Source organism: Rhopilema esculentum, chromosome 4, assembly GCF_057945365.1.
Source record: "Rhopilema esculentum isolate cy_ngs chromosome 4, ASM5794536v1, whole genome shotgun sequence".
NCBI lineage: Eukaryota > Metazoa > Cnidaria > Scyphozoa > Rhizostomeae > Rhizostomatidae > Rhopilema > Rhopilema esculentum.
Window position 1 is genome coordinate 9,674,221 of NC_142818.1, and position 10,532 is coordinate 9,684,752.

General features: G+C 35.6%; 2 protein-coding genes across 2 annotated transcripts; one reads left to right on the forward strand and one right to left on the reverse strand.

The window, feature by feature from the left end:
• The first annotated feature begins 116 nt into the window (after positions 1 to 116).
• LOC135691005 (lysosomal phospholipase A and acyltransferase) lies at positions 117 to 5,118 on the forward strand. Its single transcript, XM_065208720.2, has 5 exons — positions 117 to 469; positions 971 to 1,127; positions 2,497 to 2,717; positions 3,010 to 3,356; positions 3,598 to 5,118. Exons 1-5 carry the CDS (start codon positions 379 to 381, stop codon positions 4,033 to 4,035), a joined length of 1,254 nt encoding a protein of 417 aa, XP_065064792.1. The 5' UTR covers positions 117 to 378; the 3' UTR covers positions 4,036 to 5,118.
• Positions 4,893 to 10,468, reverse strand: LOC135691010 (uncharacterized). Its single transcript, XM_065208725.2, has 2 exons — positions 7,033 to 10,468; positions 4,893 to 5,460 (listed from the first exon to the last, which is right to left on the reverse strand). Exons 1-2 carry the CDS (start codon positions 7,499 to 7,501, stop codon positions 5,240 to 5,242), a joined length of 690 nt encoding a protein of 229 aa, XP_065064797.2. The 5' UTR covers positions 7,502 to 10,468; the 3' UTR covers positions 4,893 to 5,239.
• Between the last annotated feature and the right edge of the window lie 64 nt (positions 10,469 to 10,532).

The window sequence follows — 10,532 nt, forward strand, 5'->3', positions numbered from 1 at the left end:
ACAGGAAATAGGACGTTTCCTGTGCCCTTGCTTAGACAATCGTTTTTTAATCCCCGTCTCATAAGGAAAGCACGCGAGGCTCCTTCGCGAAGAAATTTTTACGTCATCTAAATTTATATTTATATCGAGCAACAACAACAAGTTATGTCAAAACAAAGCTGCTGGAGATAGCGTGATGGCGTACGTGACGAAAGTTTGGGACAATTGTGGCAACTGAGCCACAGAATAGGGACAGAGCTTGGAGAGCCAATGCTTTATGGCTTTTAGTGTCACGAGTTATTCACAACAACGCCATCCTGCAGCTTTCGTGGTGCAAGAAGATAGCAAGCCTCAAGGATCTTCTGCCGATCGCAGAAATTGCGATTCAGAATAAATAAAATGGCTCGTAAACATTGGTTGGGACTTTCCCTTGTAATATTGTCAGCTTTTGGAAATTTGATGGTGCAAGCGATACCACCAGTGATAATAGGTAAACTTAACTGTTGAACTGAAATTATATTTATTTTCAATTTGGCTTTTTTACTTCCGTTATACTCTGGTGAAAATGATTGCTAATATATCCTTTTATCGATCGTCTAATTTTGAAACTGATTCTGGCTAGAATTTTTTTAATATAGTGCTACTAGATAAAGAAACACATCAACATCATTTAGGACAAAGGGCGAGATTAATAACAATCTTAGGTAACTCTTCAGGTTTCGTGGCTGCCTAAGTACAATGTTTTTCATTTTATTTGGAAGCAATTCGAATGCATTTAGTCACAATTTTTTCTTACCATTCCAATAATTTAAGGTCATATTTTGCCAGCTTTTACTCTAGAGAGTGCCACATTATTAGAATCTTCAATATTGATGGTTGACAACACCTTAAGGACAAGAGACAATAACACTTCAAAACATTCAGGCTGAGAGCATGAACCCACGATTCAACCATGCAATGCAACTTATATGAAAACATTCTTTGTTTGCAGTTCCTGGAATCGGTGGTAGCCAGTTGCAGGCATCCTTAAACAGATCCAGAACATTGCATTGGTGGTGTGACAAGAAATATGGTTGGTACACATTATGGCTCAACTTGGAAGAATTTGTAGCTCCTCCATTAGTGGAATGCTGGACAGATGACATGAAGTATGTCTAATGTTCTTGTTTTCTGATATAGATACATGGAATATAGATACACTAAACCAATAGCATGAATTACCCAAATTGTAACAAGCCAGAGGGCTCTTTGTTTTGCAGGGCCTCCGACGGAAGGGGGGGCTGGGGGCCATGGCCCCTTCACTTTTTTGCAAAACAATAGATATTTTTTTTAAAACTTTGGTTATGATTGTAATATTTTCTTTTGGCCCCTCCACTTCCCAAGCTGCGTTGGAGCCCATGTTTTGTATACACCAGAGACTTGCCAACAGAGAAGAGAGCATATGCCAAGTCTATGAAAAGTTAGGAAATTACAGTATGTCATTAAACTAAGAAAAAGGTTCATGTCTGCTAGAGATATTTGGCATGACAGATATAGATTCCACTCTGAGTAACAAATCATAATCAGCATGCCATTTTATCTTGATGTTGATGCAAGCTTCCTGATCTAAACACAAAACTTTCTTAGCACTGAAACTTGAGCTTTCTCTTAAATTAAAATCCTCTCATCAAATTACTTTGTTTATCTTTCAAACAAAATTTTGAAGCTATTATTTCTAGTTATGTTCCAAAGGACCCTCAAAGTTACTCATTTTTTATTTTTTCTGTCATCAATTCATTCAAAGTCTACCATCAATGAGTAATTGAAATGGCTTTGAAAAAACAAACATTTTGAAACTTAGTTAAGATTTTCGTCTGATACTCTTGAGAGTATAAAACTTTGTAAAAGATGAAAAGTTAGGAAATTTATATTTTTCCAGTTGTGGACCGAGATATAGATGTGGAAATTCAATCATAGGACAATGGTAGCAGCATTGTTTAATTTGCACTGACTTTTTTCTGTTATGGTGAAAACTGGCAAAATAAGAATATCAACGAGGGCAGATTCTTCTAATGCCAGAAGAGAACAAAATTACCTAATGCTTTGTAACTGATGGCTGAATCAGCTGCTGTACCTTATTTGTCAAAAGGCTGACAAATTCTTAATTTTGATAGCCTTAGTTTTTTTCTGCAATATTGCTGTTTCCACATTGCCGCTAAACTGATTGTAGATTTATGAAGTAGTGGCCCATTAATTAAGTCATTTCATTTCTGAAATTTTATTAAACTGCAGGACTGTTGTAAGAAATAGCCCATGTGAGTGGTCCATCGCTCGCATGATTTCTCTTGCTTGAGTGATCACTCTGATAGTGAACAAATAATTTGTTACAAATTGTTTTGCACGAGCGATCAAACGATCGTATGATTGGGTTTGCGCGAGTGTTTATGCGATCGCCAGTGATCGCTTGCGTCAAACGAAAGGCCTTAAACTGAAAAAATATTTTACTTAGTTGTGATGATCTGTCTTTTTATATTTGAGGTTGGTCTACAATAAATCAACTGAAAGAATGGAAAACACACCAGGAGTCTTTATTAGAGTCCCTGGCTTTGGAGACACCTCATCAATAGAATATTTAGATCCTGCATTGTCACACCCTGGAGAGTATTTTGCACCTTTTGTGGAAAGCTTAGTTGACAAGTTTGGTTATGTCAGAGGCAAAAGCATCAGAGCTGCACCATATGATTTCCGCTTTGGCCCAGGTTTCACTTTATTTCTGCTTTTTTTAGGCTTTCTCGTAATCTTATCTATGACTAGTAGTGCAGATACTTACAATTCATCATAAGAGACAAAATCCCAAAAAATCCCATTACTTTGAGACTGATAGAAATTATTTTTTCTTTATCTTGGGGACTTTCAGGCTCTATTGGTGGTTATGTTCTTGACTACTAACAAATGACAATAATGATGATAATGATGGTTGTGATAATAAAGATAATCTATTGCTATTATGAAAATGTTCATTAATGCACTTTTTAATAATTTTATTTTCAGAATATGCAAATGAATATTTCGCCAAACTCAAAAAACTGATAGAAACAACTTTTGCTGAAAACAAAAACAAGAGAATCTTGTTGGTTTCACAAAGTATGGGATGCCCATACAGCCTTCTGTTCCTCTATAGACAAACCCAGGAATGGAAAAATAAATACATTGCAAGTTGGATTACAATTTCAGGACCTTGGGGTGGAGCTGTCAAGTCTTTAAGAGCTTACATATCTGGAGACCCATTTGGTGTACCATCTTTACTTGACAGCCCAGTTCTTATGCGAGCTGCCCAGAGAACATACACAAGCTTGGCATTTATAAGGCCAGCAGAAGGGTTTTGGGGACCAGATGAGGTACATTCTTCTTTTACATTACAAGAACGCAGGCTTCTTATGTTTCACATTGAATAACTAAACCCCTTTTGTAATGATCTGTTTTGAAAGGCAGACAATTACATATTTGCTTGAAAAGGTAGACTTGAGGTATTGATGCAATATTGATAAACTTGAGATATAGTAGACAATTCATAAACTTTCAAAAGTTTTAATTATAATGCAAAATCTCCATTTCAAACAGTATCAAATGGTTTTATAGGTGCTTGTTCAAAATGAATTTCGAAATTACACAGTCAAAGACTATGATGCACTATTCACAGACATTGGGTTTGAGCTGGGATCAAAATTAATTCGCAAGTCATTACCCTCTTGGACAGAAACTCCACCTGGCATTCCCTTGCACTGCTTGCATGGGTCTGGTAGGAAAACACCAGGGCAGTTGTACTATGGACCAGGGGACTTCCCAGATGAACAGCCATATGTTAAGCATGATGATGGTGATGGCACTGTCAACCTACGGAGTCTTAAAGGGTGCTTGAAGTGGAAAAACAGTACAAAACAGCCCTTGAATGACAAAGAGTATCCTGGTGCTGAGCATAATGGTATTCTAGGTGATGACCGATTGATTAAAGATGTGTTTAAAATTATCGAAACGCTAATAAATGAACAAGCAATTTTAGACAACACAACGTGGTAAAGAGGTGCTTTTTATTATAATTGATGGCTTGTATTTGTTTGTTGTGGACTGCTTACAAAATAATACAATTTTTTAAAGGTTAGGCATCCAATTGAAATGATTGTTTAATTTTATTTTGTTTCAGAATGTAAACAAATTGTAATGGCAGAGTAAGAACAATGTGACACATTTGATTAAATGAGCCAAAATTAAACACCAATAGTAATTATGCAGGAAAAGACAATACTGTCCCTATTTTACATCATTGAGCGATTTCATCAACCAACCATTTGGCCACCCAGCAATAAAAAATTGGGAATGTGTTGGACCCCATTCTGCTTATCAGTAACACTTTAAGAATGATCATGGCAGTATAACAGCACATTTTATACATTTTTATCAATGTTGACCTCATTATACTGGACTATTAATTTGGAGCATAGCAATCTGAAGTGAAGTGTTGGTGATGAAATGTTTCATATTGCTGGTACTGGCTTGAATTGGTCATATTTAAATCACTCCATGACCAATTTTGATGTTATATATGAATTATTCATATAATATATCAGTTTCTGAACCATGCTTCTTGAGAAAAAGGTTGGAACTTATGAAATGGTCAGGAAATTTTAGCTTTAAATTTTTGAAACCCCTAGAAACAAGCTAAAAATTGGCATTTTCTGGTGAGGTAAATAAGTGATTGATGCTTTTCCAGTTGTGGCTGCTTTGTTTTGATTCTTGAATTTGCTGGTGTCATTGTTTGTTGTTATTGTTATGTTGATAATATTATTGTGCTTATATGTAATTCATTTGGTTAAACTCCAGAATTACTTCAATCATTATTTATCTAAAGACAAAAGTCTGATTCTTTAAAAAGTAAATGAAAAGAAAATTTATTTTAATGAACCAATTTGTTATTACAAAGCAATTTTTAATGCATATTTCAGTCATTTTACTAGTAAATGTGTTAGAACCAACATTGCTGAGATGCTTCATTCTCTTATTTTTAATGCAGTAAATGAAATTATTGTTTGTAAATTATTCATGATTCTCTTTGTATCGTGAGACACTAAAGTTTTTAGAATATCATGAAGCTAAAAAGGACAATTTTTACAGTTATTCCAAGATTATTTTCTCACTTCCTGCACAAACATTGAATGCTTCCGAAAATTCTTTCTCTCAAACTGTTGGATGTAAATTGCTACTGAAATGTCACACCAAATTGTAGTTATTCACTGCAATTATTAAATCTGGCTGCCATTGCTTTTTCGACTCGGTTCCAAATGCTTCTTTCCAAGGGAGATACGGTGTCTCCATTCACCGTCATGTTCAATTGATACATATCCTTTGTGGAAGAAAATGCCCGTAAGAGCTCGACTCTTGAGTTTATGTTATCCAAGTGAACATTGGCGGACGTACTGCGTTCAATTGAGCTTTGGTCATTAACATCTAAAAATTCAAAAGAGATATCAATAGAATGTTGACTATAATTCCTATAGAAATTTTAACGTATAATGGTAGTCTATTGAAAGATATCAGGGATATTACCACATTAGCTCTCATGCGGCGAAAGAATCAGCCAACAGATCCTAATGAAGCGGGAATGTCTTCTAAATAGAGGGTCGAGAAAAGAGACTAAATTCACAATAAGTGTAGAAGAAATTGACGCATGTTTTATACGTAATTTAGCATTGCCAAATTGATCAGCAAGAAAACAATTGAATGCGCTAGCTTCAAGGAACAGAATGTCCAAAAAACATCTTTTGCCACAAGACTTTTTGTGGTGACGAAGTATATCCATCGAAGTTATCACAACTACTTCATAGTTCTTTAATCAATAACAAGAAAAAAACTTACAAATTTCTAGCAGCTAACGATTAAAAACCCAGGAGAGAAGGTCGAGATATTAAGGCAAATGCAGGTTTTGGTGATATTTTGTACATTTAAGGATTCTTGAAGCAAACGACAAGAAAACCGATCAATTGAGGTTGCTGTTTTGAGCTACAGCGTCAAGCTACGAATTTTAATGCAAGGGTAGAAAAAGGAATTATACGAAAAGCCAAGATTAAAAACACCTCAAGATTTCTCTTTTTTTTACCGGTGTAATTTGTGCCTTAACCCAACCCCGTCACATTTTCACACTTAGTGGTCGCGTGCTCATGGCTGGCGACCAGTTTTCAAAGGATTTAAAAGTTTCAAACAGTAAAAACAAATTTTGTCTCAATTGGACATAATTTTGTCTCAAAGGTTAATCTTGCGAAGCTCACTTAATTTTTAAACTTGATTTTCAAAAGAAATTGCTCCAAGTGCTATTTGCAACCACATTTTCTTTAAAAAGAAAATAAGGTAATCGCTTTCTTTTGTTAATTTTTCATCAGCTAAATTTCGAGTTATGAATTCACATATGAGCCTTGTCTATTCTAAAATATTGGGAGGTCTTCACATTTAAAGTACTTGTCATATTTTTCAGAATTTGTGCGGCGTGAAGTGCGTTTTTGCTTGCGCGCAATGCAGCAATATTGCATCACGAATCACCTTTGAAATCTACATCTGTATTTATAAGATGGCTTATAAAAATAAGACAGTAACAAAGACACGACCTGTTCGCCATACTGGATGATAATTAGTCTGATATTTCAGCAGAGCAAGATAAATATTGTCCTATCAAGCAGACGTTCAATCGACCTTGTTCTTCGTTTTTACAGAGCAGCACGTTCTACGCAATAGCTAAATACAATTATCTCACTGACGTGGTGTGCAAATTGTGTACATCAAATATTCTTAGTGGGAGTATCACTATTGAAGTCTGATATAATCAAAATCAGATTAGTATTTGCTAGAGCTAAATAACCTGAACAGAAAAGAAACTGAAATTGGCTTTTATGTCTGAATCTTTTTCTTTTTGTCTCAGCGAAATTGGATGACCATCACGCTTACAGAATTAAGAATGTAAACAGTTTTCAAATGTATGTAAAAATACTGTAAAAAGAGAAGCAAGTTTAGTAAATCACTGAGTCTCACCTTGATCGCGGTAGTTATGTGGTTCTGATCTAACATCGATGAAATTCACTTCTCTTTTGGTTGCTAATTTGGTGACCTTGTCATCATCACTAACTGTAAGAGATCCGTTCACTCGATACAGATAAATATATGTACCTTGCTTCAGAAAGACCCGTCTCATGAAAGCAGATTCTTTGCATTTAGGATTGCTGACGCTTCCGCCTTGATCGCATTCGTACACCCAGCGCTGGGCAAGAGCAAGATTGATTACTTTCAATCCATCGCCATCTGTTAAGTTTTCCTCATTTTCTGAAAGACATCGAAACCTGTCATCAAATACATCCCTCGCCCTGTATAAAATCACTTCAACTTTCGGTAGAGGAGCTTCATCATCTTCTGGTAAATTCCAAAAGAAACAAACAGGCACAGTGCGCGGCATTCGCTCCTTTGCTAGTGGTCCAAGAGAACTGTTGCCAGTATCCTCCTTCATGTTACAACGATACTTCAAACTATGCCTTTGAAGTGAGATAGGATATACCGGATTCGCATTGAGACATCATGATGCGAGATAACAAAGAAGGCGTTTAACATGCTAAAATCTCCTGGAAATAAGCGAGACTTGCTAATATCAAACTTCTCAAATACCACAAATAAAGCCGTGTTCTCGCAAAAGCCAAAAGACTCTTAGTTGATAATTATGTTTTAAATATACATGAATAATTGATGCGATTTTTGAGTTATGCTTTGTTTCTAGCTAAGACAGCGGAGTTGATTATGGTAATAACCTAACGTCAAGGCATGACACTATACATGGCTTGAAATGTGGTTTCTTCTTCTATAGCACCTGGCGCTGTTAGCTCGCCTCGAAGATCAATCTAGGCCAAAGAGAGTAACGTTATGATATCGAATGTTTTTAGACAGCAAATTAGATTAAAGTCATTGATTTATGTATAGTATCAATGTGATGCCTTGTTCTGTTGAAAGGCAAACGACAAACAGTTTGACTTATACTATTCGCATCTTATGTTGTAGGTCACTTCAATTCCTTTTTTCATTGCAAAGAAAAGTTAATTTAATATTTAATGAATTTCAAAAAGACAATGCAGATGAACGAGGGAAAATGGCGAATTTTCTTCCGCTTTTCAAGAGATTTGAACTGCAGTAAAGTCAAGCGGTTTGAAAAGCTTTCGAAGTTAATGAACTTGCTTTTCTGCGAATCGCTTCAGTTTGTGTTATATTTTCTTATCAGTTTGATTTAAGCTTTAAATAATCCGTGATGGCAAGAATGATGACAATGGAACTTGTCAGTAGAACAACCCACCATACCATGAAGATATATTGCAGTACGAATGAGTTCCATATTTTCTTGAAATTGTTTATTGCAAACTAGAAAATGATCCTGTTAAATTACTGAGATATTTCTGCCTCTCCCTTTTTGCTTATCTTCTTTACCAAAATGCATTGAATCTATAATTTGTTGTCCTCAACTTTGCTACACGTGTTAAAAAGATACAGTACTTTTTGACATTTTCTACAAACCAAGATTAAGTGAATTTTTGCAAAGATCTTTCAATGATGACTCGAGGATCGTCAAAAGCTACCACCGTTTTAAGCAATTTTTCTTCCAGTTTTCCAAGGTTGGAAGCTGTAGGCAAAAGGGAATTGCAGTGGTGGAATTCTAAGAATCAGATTTTTATTCAAACTTGGTGTGTTTTATGCTAATACCTTTTAGGGCAACTGCCGCAATTTTTGCTCCTTTTGCTTTGCAAAGATAAAAATATTAACATCGCAAGGCACTGTGGGTAGCGTAACTTATGACTAGTGCTGATTTTACGTCAGTATGTCACGCAGAGCCCTTTAAAAGAAAAGTTTCAACTAGCTTTAACGGAGAAGGTGGAGTGGCGTCTTTCGATGTAACACGTTATCAAACGTCAGTTGTAAGAAATCATTCGGGAGCAATTCAAGATATATAGGCCAAACAAATGATCAACAACAGTAAGAAGTTGAAAGCAAAGGCTTAGATAGAATGTTTAGATGTGAGCTTTCAACCATAATAATAACTTCAGTGGGACAGCTTTTAAGCTTGTTGTAAACAAAATATTATGGAGAGATCCAGGATCCAGGCCACGATATTTGAGTGTTTGCTAGAATTAGCTTCCAGAATTATCTTCGATTTGTTTGAGGTCAGTGTTGTTCAATTTGATATATTAGGTTCCAAATCATCCTCGGCTTGGCATGATGATGAATAAACATTGCAATGTTTCATTGCAGAAATTATAATGCCCATCCGAATTCTATTGAACATGGCATTAAACATGCGGCTTGGACAAACAAAACAGGACAAATGGGACAATAAAAAATATGGGCAATAAAGTCGAATCCCGTACATCTAATTGCTTTCTGTCCAGGTCATCTGGACAAAAATCTTCATTTTCAATAAATAATAAAGTCCACATACTAGACAAGGAAGATTAGTCGAATTCGTTCTGAGAATGCCTTCTGCGTTGAAAGAAAGAATCAAATCATTCCTTTGAAGTAGCGCAAAACTCAAATAAAAAATGGTAGAAACGTTCAAGCTTCTCGTTTTTATTGATGCTAACAATGAAACAAGCAAGTTTCAGAAGGATGCAAGAAGGTTTTAAAATTGATTTATGCTACAGGAAGTTTTTTATCAGAAAAATATGATATTGAGGGTGATTTTGAATTTTATGTTAAAAATTAACTGAAGATGTCAAAAGACAGCAGAGTAAGAACGACGTTCTTACTCTCGAGAGTTAGAACAGCAGAGAATTGACGTTTTCATTGAATAACATAAAATCTTTTCGCTCGTTTGTTCGTTTTTTTTCGGTTTTTTGATGAATACCTGGAGTTCAACAGTTTTAAATAGTTCTGATGACGTCAGATTCAAGCAGTAAACAGTCTTTTTAAAAAAGATGTTTGGAAAGTTGCGTTAAAATTCACAAAATGAATTCATTCTTCAAGCATGTTTCCTGCTAAATAGCCAGATTAATGAAAAACGCCCATTCTGAGCAGATTTACTCACTTTTTGCGTACATCTTTGCACTGTCTTGCATGTCTACAGCCACCAAGTAAGAGAAAACGTAGAGCGGTAGTCGCGTTTTGGCTCAACAAACTGGCAAGCTTTCGAGAAGGAACGTATGAAATTTGTCTTGCAAAATGACTAATTCATTGATAAACGGCTTTTCTTCTTCACTTGCAGCCTTTATACGGAGCTCATGCATCCACGAACTTATTATGCCCCTGGGAGACTTCTTCATTTCTCAAGTTAATCGGCCATCCCCATTAGAGTTTCTGAGCATCCCTGAAGTCTCCTGAAGCGGTTTTTCTATATTATCAAAAGAAAAACCACTCCGATCGACGACGATTCTTCAATCCCATGTGGATTCATCAAGAGCAGCAAAACTGACACATTGAAAATGACACCGTAGTATTGACTAAAAGACTTTCGCGGCTTATTTATGTTAATATTGCATTAACTTTTTAATGAACTTCGAAAAAAA